The sequence below is a fragment of the Fundulus heteroclitus genome, chromosome 9 (assembly GCF_011125445.2).
Source record: "Fundulus heteroclitus isolate FHET01 chromosome 9, MU-UCD_Fhet_4.1, whole genome shotgun sequence".
NCBI classification, from domain to species: domain Eukaryota; kingdom Metazoa; phylum Chordata; class Actinopteri; order Cyprinodontiformes; family Fundulidae; genus Fundulus; species Fundulus heteroclitus.
The window spans coordinates 23,879,936-23,897,394 of NC_046369.1; the positions used below are offsets into that span (position 1 = coordinate 23,879,936).

Genomic DNA, 17,459 nt, shown 5'->3' on the forward strand with positions numbered 1-17,459 from the left:
GTGAGTAACAAGGTGGAGAAGTGGGGCCCGGCCTTGTTTGACGTTAAGCTCGGTGTTGTTAATAACAGTCTATTTTTACAGCAGCCTATATATTTGTCTTTCTTCTTTAAATGGCCTCCAGGCTAAGTGGTCGCGTTTGGAAATTGTACAAATAACATTGCGTTTTAGGCAAATGACGAGAACCCAAACGTGCTTGGCAAAGGTGGTCATCTAATGTCTGTGTCGTGCGTTAGATCTCTGTGCAGGGTATGTCGCATGTTAACGTGAGCCGTGCACCCGTGGGATCAGGTTTCCCCCGCAGCATTTAACCAGCTCAGGCAGGAAGGAACACATTAGCCTTCACTAAAGGGGTGACGGCACCAAGCGCAGCGGGGCAAAGAATGACTTGGGAGGGGGCTGCGACATAAATCAGGCTCCAACTGAACAGAAAGGTGTGTGTGTGCTGGAGGCTTACTCGAGGGGGCCCCTGGATAAAAAATTATAATCAGACCTTAGTGATCTGACATGTTGTCTGGTGGAGCTATTTCCAGAGCATTTAGAGGAAAAAAAAGAAGGTTGTCTCGCATGGAGAAAGCCCAGGGGAAGGATTACGTTTGTTATACATTTTTCTTAACGGCCCGGCATTTAGGGGGGTTCTGACTGTGGACAGTCGGCATCAGCACCTTAATCATCTGAATCGTTCCGTCTCAGAGAGGAATTAACCCTTATGTGGTGTTCGGGTCTGTGGGACCCGTTTTCATTTTTTATTGAACGAAAAATTATACAATCAATTAATTTTTCAAACTCAAATTCACTGGCCTTGGCTCATTTTGTGTGAAGAACATATATCAGAAAACGATTTTAATGACTACACGCCGTACACCCCCCCCCTACACATTTCTATTACATATAAGGTGTCCGGGTCCACTGGACCCGGGGCTAATTGAGATGTGGAAGCTGATGTTCTATGTACACAACAATCTTTCCTCCTCCTGTCTGGGCACATTTGACTCTCTGTTTTGTGGTAATCTTTAGTTTATCACACTCTTTCTGCTACAAATGGAGTAGATAGAGTATAAATATAGCTTTGCCAGTGTGGTTTCTTATAACAACCGATCAAGGTGGCCAAAAGATACTATGCACAGAGGGCCATGTAATTGATTTTGGAAGAGAGAGAAGTTTTTGATGATAATGTTGAGGGATAGTATTAAAAAAAAAGTTTCAGAATTTGAGGATCCCATTTCTGAAAATTCAGAGTCTGACAGTGACTCTGAAGCAGGACAAGATTGAGCATCAGCCAGTTCCAAAACGAAGACAAGTCTCCAGACCAGGCCGTCAGCAGCCAGCCACAGGGCCAAGAACAAGAAAGAACAAGAAGAAGACAGTCAGCATGGAGCATGTGAGGAAATATGGAACTCAAAAATGTTGAAATTGAATGGTCTCGCCCAAGAAAAGAGTCACCCCGCAGGCTACCAATGTGATAAGGATGCAACCAGGACCAACGCAAGTGGCAGTTACTCACACACAGGACATGAAGTCTTCTTTTCAGCTTTTCATCCCAGATTCCATCCACAAAATTATTCTTGTTTTTGGAGACAGGTGGAAGGAAATGGGCCAAACCCATTTACATGCCTACTTCAGGGTTCTTATCCTTGCTGGAGTTTCCGGGTCTAAAGTCAATCCTTACAAGTTTGCATACATGGGTGACACAACCCTGGTATCCTATGTGCCAAATGAGGAGGATTCTGGAGGAGAATGCTGCCCTATCCACCCAATCTGCAGAACCAGAATCTGCAGAGCCTGAAGTAAGTGTGTGATGCTGTTCCAGTACATGTTTGCCAACAAGAAGAAGCAGTGCGAAGTGTGGAAGAACGACAGAAAAAAACAATATAGATGCATCAAGTGCAAAAAGTATATCTGCAACACACACAGTAAAACTCTGCCCCTCGTGTGTTGTACAGGCCATTGGCTAAAGGTCATGGGGCTGATGTGTGTTCTTGACTGATAGATTTACTCTGTGTTAATATAGCTTGTGTTGTGCACCTGAATGGGTTAAATTTCTGAGTTCAAAAAACTAAAAATCACTAGTTTTGGAAAAACCTTGCTTCACGTGTGAATCATTATTTTATTATAATTAATTTGCTTTATTATGTTTTAAATAACCAAATATTTTGTTTATACAACTTGAAATTAAGATGAAGTAACATTTGTTGAGTATTTTTACATAAAAGTGTTTGATTGTGAGGCATTAAAAAAGCACGAAATGCAACGGGTCCACCAGACCCACAAACACTGGCTGAGTAACAATAATATGAACACCACACAAGGGTTAAAGTTGTGATTATAGTCGAGAGTAAAATATGAGGTGGGAGACCCTGTGCTGCTTATCTAGAGTTTAAGTAAACCCGTGGGGTGGATCCTCTTCTGTCTCTCGGACCGTTGTCTTCATCAGGCACTGGCAGCTTGGGCGCGGCCCGCTGGGGGGGAGGGGGGGGGGGCATTCGCTCCTCATTAGTGTCTTTAGAGATGCAGGATTTATAACAGCCTGTTGTGCTGTTTTTTGAGAGGAGGGTCAGCATTTCTGTGCCATGGTCCGTGATTGGAGCAAAGCAAAATTAGTCTTCATGATTCCTATGCAGTCTGGAAAAAAATTGTTTATAGGATATTTTTTTTTTTTTTAGTGAATGAGCATTCATTAAAAGTTACATTAATCCATCCATATGTCTGACCATCATCAATCCTTCCCTCCATCCATCCATCTATATGTCTACCATCCAGTTTGTATTCATGTGTTGTCATTTGTTCTCCATCCTTTGGGATGGTTTTCTACCATCAGTCTATCCATCTATTGTTTTTTGTTCTGTCCATCCATCCATCCATCCATCCATCCATCCATCCATCCATCCATCCATCCATTCATCCATTCATTCATTAATTCGTCTTCTGCCATGCACCGTTATTGGATCAGCAATGAACATTTCATAAACCGTCTTTACATGCACAGCATGTCTTCAAGCAGTGTGTTAATGGCCTTGTATAGTTGCCCCCCCCCCCCCCCAGCCTAACAGTGCCTGCATGTTATTTTGTTCCAGATCTGAGGATAAGGCGCTGATGGTTGTAAAAAGTCCCATCTTTCTCAGACCTCCTCCCCCCTGCCAGCCTTCTGTTAACAGGACCAAGTGCATTGAGTGAGTAATGAAATATTGTTGTGCTCTTTCAGGTTTTCCCCCCCTTTTTTTTTTTTTTTTTTGCAGAAATCCACCCAATCCTTCAATTTTCTCCGTGTTAACTTAACAGGTTGGCTCATGAATTGAGGGGCTGGGTCCACCGCCATGAAGTACAGCAAACCAAATCCAGACGCATGAGTAACGGCAACCCTAAACCCATCAGAAACATTCTGGTAATCCTCAACAGCTCGACGTTTAAAAACAGGAAAACAGTCTATACTGGCATTTATGTTACCCGATATCTAGTCCTCGGAGTTTGTATTGCAAATTGCGCCTCCTTTGTAACCTGAGTCGTGATCTACAATGTCAGGTATTTCTGCAGTTTAGATCCTCAACCTCAGCACTCTGTAGCCACCCCTCACTTCTTCCCCCTTTTCCGCCTCTCGTTTCTCTTCGACGGCCAGAGTTTAATCCGGCAGTCCTGAGAAAGTAAACATAACACCTCAAGGGGAGCAGCGGGATTAGTGCCCCCTGCTTTCTTTTCCAACATTTTATTCCCCTAAATCTGTCACTGCAAGTGCAGTCTCTCACAGCTGCCCTTGTAGAAGAGTCATTCTTTAGCTTCTTTAAAAAGAAAACGAGCGGATCAAATTAGGGGACTCTAACATGTATGTTATCATTACAGTTGATTCTCTTTAAAGCTTTTAAAAAAAACATTATTTGTATTGCAAACTATATTTGCACTCCGATGTAAGGAGCACCTTGATTTTATGTGAGTTTTTACATGATCACTCCATTAAGAATGTATCATTACGCTCTAATCTTAAATCAATGGTCTATTTTAGACTGATTTTGTATTTATGTGCTGTGCAGCATTGCTGCGACTGCTTGCTTCTCTTGTGGACTCCTCCTTGATGCGCTGACATAAAGATTGAAACCAGTTCTGTTCATCTTCTCAGCAGAAAACGGATAATAAGGAGGATGACCTCGTCCAAATTGTCACAGTCCCATATGGGGAGAATCCAGAGAAAAAGTGAGTTTTTGCCAAGTACAGTGAATTTACGCTTTTGTTTTGTTGGCTTGCAGATACGGAGCGCTCAGTTCAGTCATCCGTGCACACAGATCGCAGAACCGAGCGCACGGCTTAGTAAAACATAACCACATTACCCACCTGCTTTATTTTTCTTTTTTTTTTACCCACTGTTTTCAGTTATAATCCACCTTTTATTCTTTACTGATGACAGACCTAAATATAAGTCAGATTCCCCCCTTTCCCAGCAGTTCTTTCATCAATAATCAGTTTTAATGTTTTTTCTGCGTCTCTGTAATCCATCAACAGAAATCCAGGCAGTGAGCTGCAGGTTTACTACGCGCCTCAACACACCTACAGCGACTTCTTTGATGAGCTCAATCGTCGCGCAGACACTTTCTACGTGGTGTCTTTTCGCAGGGTGAGTGAATTGGTCGGACTGAAGTAGGGGAAACGACTCTGCGTCTCACAAGCAGGATTAAATCCAGAGCTAAACTCAACAACTTTTAGTTTCAGCTTGGTTTGTCACAGAATATTAGGACAAGTTTATGTGGATCCTACATTTTCAAAAAGTCTCTTCCTCTATGAAGAGCTCTGGCTTTGGATTGTAGAGTTAAGGAACGGTCATCCATGTTTTCTCTGGTGGGTGGGGTCAATTTGCATTAGAATTTTTATTTTTAGATTTATTTGTATTTCATTAGTAATTTTCTTTGCTGCTTCTGATATCTTATTAAACTGTTACCATTTATTAATATTTAATTCTTAGGGCTGGGCAAGTTAACGCGTTAATTTCGCGTTAATTCATTAGACTATTAACGGCGATATTTATTTTATCGCGCATTAACGCATGTTGCTCACATGCTTTCAGTCAGTGTCAGTCAGCACGCGCTGACTGCAGCGCGCTGTCACAGCAGCACTCTCCCGCTCCCCCTCCCCTCTCGTACATGGCTCAGCGGCGCCAGCCAATCAGCGCGCAGGCTCAGCCTGGCCTGCCCACTCGGCTCTCACACAAACTTAACAAACAAACAGCTGAGAGAGACCGCAGCAGCGAAAAAACATGAACAGGGGAAGTAGCACCGTTCGGCTTTATTTTAATACCGTAAATGAAATCAAGCTGTATGTTTTGTAAAAAGCCGGTTCATTTCAGTGGAAACACAACAAATATCTAAGCACGTGAAAAAACATGAAAACGTCGAGCCCCAGAAACGGAGAGAGGAGACGAAACTTCTCTCATTGCCCCGACAGACCCACAGACGTCACTGACTGAGGCGTTTCAGTCCTCCATGGAACATCCAGGTAGATCAGTGGATGGATGGATGGATGGATGGATGGATGGATGGATGGATGGATGGATGGATGTTACTGGAGCCCACACATAACATGTAATTAAGACCTTGAAAGAACCTAGTACATATATTAAAAAGTGTTATTTAAGATAAGATAACATTAGCTAATCCTTTTTTTATCCCACGACGGGGAAATTTATAGGATTAAAGCAACAGGCAGGTGCACACAACACAGACAAAATTACATAAGGATTGAAATATATAAGAGGTGGATTAGCGAAAAAACACTGAACATAACATTATTATTATTATTATTATTATTATTATTATTATTATTATTATTATTATTATTATTATTATTATTATTATTATTATTATTAAATTGTAATGATAAAATAAAAACCACAAAACCCAAAAGGTCAACAGTTTCATGATACATTGATATTAATTCTTTAAAAAATTATTTAACATTTGAGTCAGTGTAACATTTTTTTAAGTCAGAATGTAAAATCCTTTTAGTGCTAATAAAGCAAGAATAAATTAACAGTAATATGTATTTTGAATTTCACTAAGAAATGCCACTAAATACGAAGTTTCTAAGAGATAAAGTAGAGTAGGGCTTTACAAAGTGAGATTTGCTTTCCCTTCTGGTTTAAAATTAGAAATCTGCAGGATTTGGTAGTTAAGAAAAATGAAAATGATGAGTAGTGATCAGATGAAAACACATCTGTCTTTGTTTTAAATAATTGATAAAGTTTACCAGAAAATGAAAAACCCTCCACTTCGAATCTTACTTTTTTTTTAGGTTGATTCAGTGTCATGAGAATTTTTTAAGGAAAGTGGTCAAAGATTGAGAACCATTTTTTGCCCCAGGCCCGTTTGCTGGCCAGAGTTTAGGCTCTGATTTGGTACATTGATGGTTGGGTGAAAGGCAACAATGCACCTTTAAGGCCCCTGGAAGTCCAGTAGGCAGCCTTGAACAGCTTTGTATGAACATTGTTACCAAGGTCCAAAAACTTTGTGTCAGATTGTTTTATTCTTCTTGATCTACACTAGGAAAGAATACTGGTTATTGACTTATTACTGTACAATTTTAATCTTGGTTTACAAATGTAGAAACGGTGAGCAACAAAAGCTTGGCTGCTTTATTTGTTGTTGTTTTTGTTTATTAAAAAAAATCTACAATTTCTTAGCAAATGGTGGAAAGTTGCTATTGTCGTATGTTCATGTTGGTGTTTTTCGGTCAAAAGCCAAATGAAAGTCAAGTTTCTTTCTATTTGTTTTTCGTATTTCCATGATATGAGCTTTGCAGTAGGGTTTCCCTAGTGCAGCCCTAATCGCTGGGGTTTTATTACAATAAATATATAGTGATTATGGTTTAGGATTTCATTTAGCGAAACAATAATAAGATTTTAAAGGAAAGGCAGAGTGTACAGAAAGCCGTACAGAAACACAGAAAAGAGCCGTCCAGGTCACAGTCCTGTTATTCATGTTCTTATAAAGCTTTATTTGCTGTTTTTACTCCGTTTATTTGCCTAGGTTTTGTTTCCTGGGTTCCTGTGTGTTTGTGTGTGTGTGCGCGTGCATAAATATGTTGGCGGTTGTATTGTTCAAGACTCAGCAATGTTTTTACTAAACTGCCAAAGCTCTGGATTAAATTATAAATTTGTTTAGATTAGACCGCCACCAGGGCTGATTTGTGTTCCTCAAGGTGAAAACATTTGGCAGCTCCGTACGTCTCTTTCAGGCCTTCTCCAGGAGTTGATTGTGTTTTACCAGGGTCAGGTTAGACAAACAGTCACACTCGGGTCAATGTTACCGTAGACCGTCAGGTTTATCCTCTGCGTCTCTCTTTAGTTGTGAAATGAGGTGAGGCAATGGAAAACAAAGCTCTGAAGAAGTAAAGAAAGTGCGACGCTCCTTTTTTGTGTTATTTTACCATCAGCGCCTTTATATAAAAGCGTGCTGGAATGGGGTCGAGGCGTCACCGCCGACTATTATTCTATTTCGTGTCGACAAGGTTCAAGGAAGTTCCATGTGCCGTGTTGGGAGCAACAGCTTGCACGACATTTTAACAGGTTGGGCGTCTCGCCATTGCGCTGATGAAGAGCAGTAATGTGACTGGCGTTTTCCCGCATCCCTCCACCCTCGAGTTTCAGACGCTCTGTCAGCCTTTTGAATTCAGCTGCTTATCTTGGCTTGAAGCTCACCCTTGCTCCCTCCACTGCTGCGGGGATACACGACACTGAAGGATTAACGTTAAAAATGACTTTGCTCAAATTAACTTATGTTGATCAAACTGTCTTTTGATCATTTATCCATCGTCACATTTGCGTCCCTCCTTCATAAAAAACTGGGTTGTGTAAGCTTAAAGCGTTTGCTTGTAGCCACCGTAATTTGTAAAAACTACAAGATTATGCTTAAATGCTTCCTAAACTGTTGGAATTGTTTCACGGTTGCTCTACAGGAATTGCACCCGGCGTAATTCATTCAGATAAACCTCTGCTTACATTAATGTTTAGGTCATAAGTTTGCATATGCATGGTCTTAGATGTTATTATATAAACACTCACACTCCCAGAAATATTTCCTTAGGCAAGTTGCAGAGGAAACACGCCCTTTCTGTTGTCGTCAACAAGGTTCTGGTATTATTTTGGTCAGATATTATATCCCTCCTCTAAGCAGAATCTACAGAGCTCATTTAAATTGGTTGGTTTACTGGACTAACTGGCTTTAAGCAAAGTTCAGCACTTTTCAGGGTTGAGTACGGGGCCGTTACAGGGCTTTAATGATGGCCTGCTTCATCTATTCCCTAACAAACTTTGGTGTGTTTTTAAAATCTTTGTCTTGTTTGAACAAGACCAAGTTTCATCCATTTAGCTGTACATCTGAATTTTTGATGTTTCAGCTTTGATGCTCAACATCCTAACCAATATCCTTCCCAAGGCTGAAATTCTGTGTCAGATACTTAATCCCTGGACACACACTGCAAAAACGGAACTAAAAATAAGTAAAATATTCTTGAAATTAGTGTAATTGTCCTTGATTTGAGCAGGTAAAAAAGATTATCTGCCAATGGAATGAGTATGTTGACCCCTAAAATAAGATATTTAGATATTCTGCCCTCTAAATAAGATGGAGATGAGTTGTTCCTATTTGAAGTGCAACAATCTCATTCCATGGGCAAATCATCTTATTTACCTGCTTAAATCAAGGACAAATACACTCATTTCAAGAAAATCTGACTTATTTTTAGTTCTGTTTTTGCAGTGCAGTTGAGGATCAGAAAATGGGTTTGGTATTAATAAAGCTTTTTTAGGACCTCGCCTTGAGACGTTTCATGCTCCTACAAGCACTGATCACAATTTTAATAGCTGTAAGCAATTCCAGAGCTATCTGCGTAAATCAGACGCTTTGAAAAGCGTCTTCTGTCATATAGCTTTGCATTAAGACCACATCGCTGATTTACCCAAAGCCAGGCATGTGTTTAGATCCAGAATGTTACACCCCCAGCCCTAAGGTACCAAACACGTGCAGCCGACGTTTATTTACCTCCAAGTGGATTGCTTTTTCCACTCGGTGACGTTCTCCTCTTTGTTTCCAGGATCATCTTTTACTTCCTGCCACTAACCACAACAAAGGAAGTCGACCCAAGATGTCTGTCGTGTTGCCAGCCATGAACATAAATGGTAAGTGCTGCAACACACGCACGACAGCCAGAGCTTAGTCGCTCAAGACGGTTCAGCTTATCAAAGGGAAGCTGGAAGGATGCACTGCTGGTGGTCTCTATAACATGTTTCAATAAAAATAAACTCCAGGCCTGAGAAAGGAAACCTGCTTTTTAAACTGATTTCCTTTATAGTCACACTTTCTCCCTTTTATTCTGTATTTTGTTTTTACAACTCCGTCCCAATGCAGCAACAGTTTCTGCTAGCTGTTAATGCTAATACGTGTTCCCCTTTCTGCCTCGCCTTGTGCTAACACATGTAAGAGTTTACTCTTCATTTGTTAAAACAGGAAACGTTTTTCTTTTCTTTTTCTTCCTGTTCGGGATCAAACGAAGTTCAGTCGTTTTGTTGCAGGGTTGTGCTAATTCCTTTTGGGAAATCATTATCACAAGTTCAGCGATGCGTTCCTGGGATGAGAAAAATCTCAGCTCCGGTTGGGAAGATATTTAAGCAACCTGTCAAAGCATTTGAAGCTGACTGCTGCACCGGATCGATACCGGTCTTGAGGGTAGTCCACGTATTTGCCACAAAGCTCGTCTTAGTGGGTGGTGATGAGATTTGCTCGGTTGCATCTGGGGAAGTGGGCTCAGGGGTATTTTCCCCGCCCCATTTGAGAAGCTCTCGTGCGTTTATTTGACTCGCCTGCCTTGAAAAGTAAAAAACCAGAAAGAAAAAAAAAAAAACCCTGATTTACATGAGTTACATCTGAACATTTGATGAGCGAAAACTTTTGACGTTCTCCTGCGTTCCTTGCCAAATTGTTGCTTTATGAATCTTTAAAGTGGCCTTGCGGTTCTTATTTTCATGAGCTCATGCGAAGGCTTTCTCCTGGACCCTCAGATCTGCCGGACCGCTCGTGCAGTCTGCCAGAGTTAGGTCACTTGGGGTGTCGTTGGAAAGAGAGCATCAGTGAGCAAATGTTCTTACTTGTAGCTGGATTTTTATAAAGCCTGTACACAGTGAGCAGCAGGATGTCGTGTTTACCAAAAGTATGAGCTGTTAATAAAACGGCTCCTTCGGATTTGGCAGCTTAATGTCCAACAGCAGGATAAAGTCATCCCGTTATTCATCCCGTCATCTTCACTGTCTGTGGCAAGACACCAGCAGCACTTTTTTTTTTAGAGCTTTAACCAGTGTGGAGCGAGTCATGGCAACACGAGCAGGTTTGTCAGCAGGAATGATGCAGCGATGGAGAATTTGTCGACTTAGATTGATGAAAGTAAACATTGTTCTTGGTTTGTCTTGTTGCAGAAGAATGCTGCGGTCAGTGCTGGTCAGATGAAGCATTGACATGCCAGTAAGAGTCAAATCCAATAGATCCTTTTCAGCTATTAGGTATTAGCCAAACAAAGGCGGCATTCATAGAGGAATACCTGACTTCGAAAACTTCTCGTTTCCCCTAAAAGGAGAGGTTCAATTTGCATGTTTTGTCATTAATGCCTGCAAAGGAACGTGATCCCCTCTAACTGCGTCGCATACGAAGACAAGACAGGGTTGTATCTTTTTACTAGCTGTCTGACCTGACGGCTTTGACCTGACTTCAGAAAGTGCAATTAAAAACAAGTCAGTAGAGGATAACAAAGTAAATCCTGATGGGTGATTTTTGTGAACCACAGCACACACGTAGTATTCCCTATTCTTTATAAACCCCCATGTGTCACACAGATGACTGCATCTCGTAGCATTTTTGATTTACGTGGACATTATTGAGACTTTAAAGTGATTAAGTGCAAATTTATATATTTATAGTGGCCAACATCCTTTGACATAGAAAGCCACAGCTCTCTTAAAGTAGCTTGATTACTCCTCACTGGAAGATAATGCTTTCCAGCTCCCCGTTGGTGCGCTCCTTTAGGAATGCCTTCCTCCTAAAGTCACTTAATGGTTTTCATCTGGAAGGAGGTGGATTGACTGTTTTAATCTGAAGTGATTGTCTGATTGGTCAAAGACCGAATGCTGCAGAAAGAGGCTTTGATCAAAGCATTTGTGTGTTCTGCCTCGCCGACCCGGTTCGGCTCTGTTAAAGGTAGCGCTTCGTTCTGGCCTCACCTTATAAGGACTGAACGATGTCTATTTAATGATCAGAGTTTTAAAGTAGTTCAATGAAGTGGAAGTGACATGTTTGGATGGAGACGGAGAAGAAGCATGTTTTAGGATGACAGCATATACAGGTGGAGTGATGCACTTGGCGTCCATCTGTAGCAGGGTCGGGGTCCTCCCTGGGCAGGTTGCCAGTCCATCACAGGGCAACAAATAGACACACAGAACAAACAGCCACCATGCACGCAAACACTCACACCTAAGTGCAATTTAGTGAGACCAATAACCAAACTGTGATGTTTTTGGACTGTGGAAAGAACCCAGAGTACCCGGAGAGAACCCATGCATGCACAGCCTTCCAGAAGTTGCCTCCAGACAGTGATTTGTGAATCCAATCTTGCACAAATTAACGTTGTGATGACGGATTGTATTTAAAATGTTATGAAACATGACTTCATGGACATGGAACATGTGTCTTGTAGCTAATACACCAAGCAGTTCATGGTTGAACTCTATCCAATTCACAGGTATGGTGTCAGACTTTGCTACCCCTTTTATATGAATACAGCCTCCTCTCTACTCTCAAATGCTACACTTACCATTCCAGTTGTCTAGTCCTCACAGTTCCCACAATCCTCAGAGAGCATACGCCTCCATGACCTTGTTGACCCTTATTGTCGCCTCTGAATCGCTACAAGTCGTGGTCCGAGCACAGCCATGTTTAGCCATGCATGATACCCAGAAGCTCTCTCTAATGAATTCATCAGTTCCGTTGACATGCGAGCAGGAAGTTCAAGGTTGAATGAATCAAACCTGGCCACATTATTTGCTGCACGTTCAGGATAAAATTGTCCTATCTTTCCCATTTGGCTTGTGCTTTTTTTTTTGTTCATGTTGTCCACCGGTTGTAGTTTTGTGAATAAGAAACAAACCTGCTTCCTGGACACCAGACATTTGATCTTGTTATCCAGTGCTTGACTTGGTGCTGCTTCCCTCAGTCATTGCAAATTTTTATATTTTTGTGCGTGTACTGGCGGGCAGGTAAAATGATAATGATGATTATCTCTGTTCGGATGTGATTATATTTGCAGATGACATGCTTCCTTATGTAAAGAAGGAAAGAAAAGCTTCCTTCATGAATGGATCCTCAGAGTTTGTTCCAATTTGGCATCCGTCCGTCCTGCTGAGGGACTCACTCGGGTTTCCTCATGCATTAATGCATTGTTGTGGGGCATTAGACCCTTATCAGCCTACAGCAGCTCACTGAAACATGCTGGAACATTTCCAGATGGCACAAGTAAAATAGGGGCTAATAAGGCCACGAGCAGTTGGACGGTAAATCTGGCAGCCTCTTCAAAGCATTGCTATTTGAAGGTGAATCTCGTGGCTACATGCCGACGTGTTTCATCTTTCGCCTCTCAGGCTTCTTAATAAGTTAAGGATCAAATTCTTTGATCTGTTGAAGGACAGACGCAAAGGGGAGTTTGACGATAAACGTGAGTCTCCCATTTTAATATATGTTAGACATGTTTCTGCATTATGTTTGTTGTGCACTTAGTTGCATTCAAGAGTAGCAGAGCTAGAAGTTTGTTAACTCTAATGACATTGCCATTAGCTGCACTTTGTTTATTATACTGGAACTTGCTAAAACATTTGCAGGATAAGCCACCTGCAAGCAATTGGTCACACAAGAACGGGTAAAGCCACGGGGAGTAAGTGTGCCTAAATTAGGAAAGGGGGATTTTTTTTTATGAATGGAACTGTGAGGGTGTCAGAGTGGCTGGAATATGAAGTGGATATGACACTTTTTAACTATCAGAGTAGTTATTGGAAACATCATTTTTGTGATTCAAGTCAGTAAGTGAAACTGATATGTTGTATAGATTCATTAAAGAGACTGATATATTTATTTCTGTAAATTTAGATGATTATTGGTGTAAGTTGGTACTCAGTCATAAGGTAAACTGCTTTTTAGCGGACAGTCATGGACACCATCCACAAGGAGTGTAAACCACAAGGAGCTATGGCTAAAGATGCTTGATGTTATGGTTAGAAAGTTAAGTGGAAGGAAAAAGTCTGGTAGAAAAAGGTGCACAAGGATCAGGGAGAGCTGCAGCCTGGAGAGAATTATGATAATTCACAAGCCTCGGACTGCAGCTGGAGTCGGGGCTTTAGGAGCGTAAGATGTTTCCAACTCAAGGGCTTCAACTGTCTCTTTCTCTGTGTTAAACCACTGTTGAACTAGAGGAAAGTGTCAGAGGTGTCTCATCTGCTATGGACTAAGAATAATCAGTCTAAACATATTCGAAGAGCACTTTTTATACCGGCAACTGTAACACAAAGTACTTCATAGAGGTTCAAAACTAACGGGGAGCCACTAAAGACAAACACACTGCAAACAATCAAACCAAGTAAGCAAAGCAACACATTCTGATCTTATCTATAAAAATATGAGGAGTTCAAACAATTATATTGGTTGGCAAACCAAGAAAAAGGAGTGGACCTTCGCTCAGTGGTCAAATGTCGCCTTTTTAGAGTCGGCAGGCTTGAGGCTTCCACAGTCAGTGACGATCTGCTGAAACTTTAGAGCTCTTCATGTTTCCCTCTGCCTACGAGTTTTATGGAGATGCTGAATTCAATTTCCACGAGGACTTGGCACCTGCCCACACTGCCTAAAGCACTAGTAGCTGTGTTAAATAAAGCAACCGGGGTTTCCTGAACACCTCAGCAGAGCCACAGGTGCATTGTTGATTCATGCAAAAGCAGCTCCAATCAAGTGTTAACCTCATATTCTGTACAGTGCATGGGCGTATTTTTCTGAAATTTTAGTATGTCGATTTTTTTTTTTTTGTGTGCATAAAATTAAAATTTTCAGAAAAACCTTTGTTTTATCTAAATTAGCTTAAAGCATAACATTTTAAAAAAAAAGTTCCTGTAGCTTCTGCATGATATTCTAATCTGCTGAGCTACTTCTGTATCTATTGGAATTTCAGTTTATAGCTTTTCTCACTTTATACAGATCCCTGTTTCTCCCCCCCCCCCCCCCCCCTCTTTCTGTTAGATGCTACATTTCAAAAAGGTTAAATTCAGAAATGAATCATTCCCTTTGATGTCCCTCCAAAAACTGAAGCCATTTGAAGCATCCAAGCTTCCCTGCAGGTGCACCTAATCACGTTTTGTTGGCAGATAAAATCATACCGAGCGAGTTCAGAACCCCACCTTCCCAAAACTCATTTGTCCATGAAACCCTCCAGCTGCAGTAGAATCCACCATATGGTCCAGTTTGATGAGATCTGCCGGTTTAATACTTCCCTAAAAATCCGGCTCTGGAGAAGGGGAAGCTGGTGTCCTGTGCAGGTGTGCGGAAAACAACCTGCAGCTTTTTAACTACTTTCTTCGCCCAGGCATTTTAAAGCACTTAAACAGAGTGAGCTTTGCTCCAGATGAGGAATGTTGTCATCCTTTTGCTGACCGAGAAGGCCTCGAGTTTTCAAGCCGTCGATCTAAATACTAGCTGGGTCTTTAAGCTTGTTGGTACTACCTTTTTCTAGGTCAGGATTTCACAAGAGTACCCACTTGAAAGGATCTCATGCTCGACGTTGAGTGAGGTTTGGAAGCGGGGAACCACAAACCACCAGTGTTGAGTCCCGGGTCTGGTTCCAAGTTTTAATTTGTCAAAGGAAACCTAAATAATTGCTTATATGTAGGTTGCGATGGCTGGGAGAACCTACAGTATTTATGTATGATAACAACCCAAGACACAGTCTGTGGTCGGAGGCTTTATTCAAACACAATAGTCTCACTCATGACCATAAATTACTTTCAGCCTTTGAGTCCTTGCCCAGGTTTCCTCTGCTTCGCAGAACACAGCTACAGGGATCCTGACTCATCGTCAGCGTTCATTTCCCATGCTCCCCTCAGACTTTTCTCGTTTTCTCTTCTACAGTTTGCATGTCCCGCTGTTGTTTGGTGAGGTTTTTGTTTATCTCAGCGATGGCGAAATCCGGTGTCTGACTCACCTCTGGGCTCCATTTGGAGCTCAGCTTGTTGCTTCCTTCCCCCACTGTCTCAAACAACACTCCCCACAGCATCACTTATTTCCACCCCGGCAAAGGCGTGTGAAATGCTTTAGATCAGATTCAATTTTTTAACTGTATTATTGCACTGAAAATGTAGAAAATTAACAACCTTTACATTGCTGTAATATTAAGTGGTCAAAAAAAATGCCACGTAAAGGACGTTTTTACTAATTATTTATTAAAGCAGGTTATTACGTTGTCCAATCTCCCTTTTGCCAATAGGCCAGCTTTTAGTTATAGATAATATTCTGCGCAGATTAAGGATCAAGAGTGAGGGCTCTTTAACCTTTCTTCATGCAATATTTTTAGTGCACCCTGCAGGTTTACCATGGGTGTTAAGTCCTGGTGAAGGTGGATAGGGTTGACATATAGGTTGGTTTTCCGTTTGGGGAGCTATTCCTCTGTTGATATGACCAATTGTTTGAGAGTCAGAACCAGAGTTTTATTTGAAATCTCCTGTGCTTTAATGAGTTCATGGTGCCATGGACTCTTAAAAGGTTCCCAAGCCTTTGGTTGTGAAACAGGCCCACAGCTCTACAGGTCTTCCATCATACTTACTGATGGGGATAAGACTATCCATCGTTTGTTTCACACTAAATCCATCTGGAGTCTTTAGATGTGGAAAACTGTGATCTTGGTTCAAAGTAGTTTCAGTTTTTGAGACCCAGTCATTTGTAGAAAACTTTATATTTTCATGTTTGTGAGGAGGCCCAAATAACAGGTTGGCAGATAGCATCCAGTGGATGTTATGGAGACTCTGTGACCCCAGGAACAATGAATAATAATAATACATTTTATTTTTATAGCACACTTTAAAATCTTGTGACTTCTCAAGGTGCTTCACAGTTCTACAATAAACGAGGTTTGCTGCAGTTCTGACCTGTGAGCCGATTTTGGTCAGTGTGAGTTGTTTTATAATTACCTGTTCCTCAAACTGTAGAGATGGTCAAGTTTAGGCGAGTAGCTATGTTCTAGCAGCCATTTCCTGGCTAATGAAGGTTACCACACATCTGCTTTCCTTGAATGGCGTGTTCTCTTGTATTTTCATTTTGGGAAGCTTAAAGAAATCTGCTTCTGCAGTGTGTAAAAAAAAATATATGTACTGTATTTTTTTCTCAATTTTCTTAATCCCTTTTTATTTTAGTCTTTCTACACGTCTCTAACCAGGGTCCCAATAAGTGTGGAGGAAGCTCATATGTGTATTCATACATGGCTTAAAGGCTCACAGCCAACCTGTTCTTTTTCTTGCCTCTATAGACAGCATCATTAAGGACCAAGAGTTCGAGGTGATGATGCAGATCGACTGTGAAGTAACCGACACCAGGATCCTCCACATCAGGTCCTCCAGCATCCCACCTTTGCTGCGGGTCAACCAGACGGACACATTTTACCGGCACGCCCCAACCGACAGCAAGCCTGCGCCTCCAGTCGGCGTGCTGATGGGGTCATCTTGACATTGTCCTCTGCTCCAGGCTTCTTTGTAACTCTTCAGCCAAACTCATTAATCGATAATCCAAGACAACTCCTCAGTTAACAATTTTTTGGATATAGAAGGATATTGTAAATCCAGTGTGTTGCCACTTATTTTATATTTGTGATTTGAATGAAGGTGCTTTGCAGAATTGTACAACAATAGCCCCTTTTCCAACAAGAGTCCCGGGATTGAAATATCTAATTTTTTTTTTTTTTTTTTTTTTTTAAAGGAATCCCAGGTAATTTGTACACTTTAAATTTCCACTGCTCTGAAACGCCACAGAAAACCTATTTAAATTAGCATAATGAAGTATGGGGAACCGTACTACACCTCCATTCCAGCAGGTAGCGGTAACAATAAACCAAAGGCAACATCAGCTGTTCCCCTACCTCAGCCTAACTTCTGTTGCCTAGACAGAGTGAAGCCAGATATATGGAGCCCCGAACTTTTGGTTCATTTTTTTTTCTTTTAATTTAATCCTTGAGGGACACCAGCAGTTGTATCGTCGTCACTGGCGTGTTAAAAATGAACAAATTATTAATTTCCAAATTTACTCTCCTGCTTTCCAGTAAGACATTAAAGGAACAATAAGCGATTTTCCACCACTAGGTGGAGCTTGAGCACTGTCCGAAGACCAAAACAAGATGTGTATCAAGCCACGCCTGTACCTTGCTCC

General features: G+C 41.4%; 1 protein-coding gene across 1 annotated transcript in view; it reads left to right on the forward strand.

Annotated features, from left to right (window-relative positions):
• Nucleotides 1-17,000, forward strand: part of atf6 (activating transcription factor 6) — a 51,518-nt gene extending 34,518 nt beyond the window's left edge. The window contains exons 11-16 of the mRNA XM_036141279.1: nucleotides 3,072-3,167; nucleotides 3,277-3,379; nucleotides 4,106-4,179; nucleotides 4,486-4,597; nucleotides 9,067-9,151; nucleotides 16,567-17,000. Of these exons, the coding sequence (XP_035997172.1) occupies nucleotides 3,072-3,167; nucleotides 3,277-3,379; nucleotides 4,106-4,179; nucleotides 4,486-4,597; nucleotides 9,067-9,151; nucleotides 16,567-16,763 (667 nt within the window). The 3' untranslated portion in view covers nucleotides 16,764-17,000. The remainder of the gene's footprint in view (nucleotides 1-3,071; nucleotides 3,168-3,276; nucleotides 3,380-4,105; nucleotides 4,180-4,485; nucleotides 4,598-9,066; nucleotides 9,152-16,566) is intronic.
• The last annotated feature ends 459 nt before the right edge of the window (nucleotides 17,001-17,459 follow it).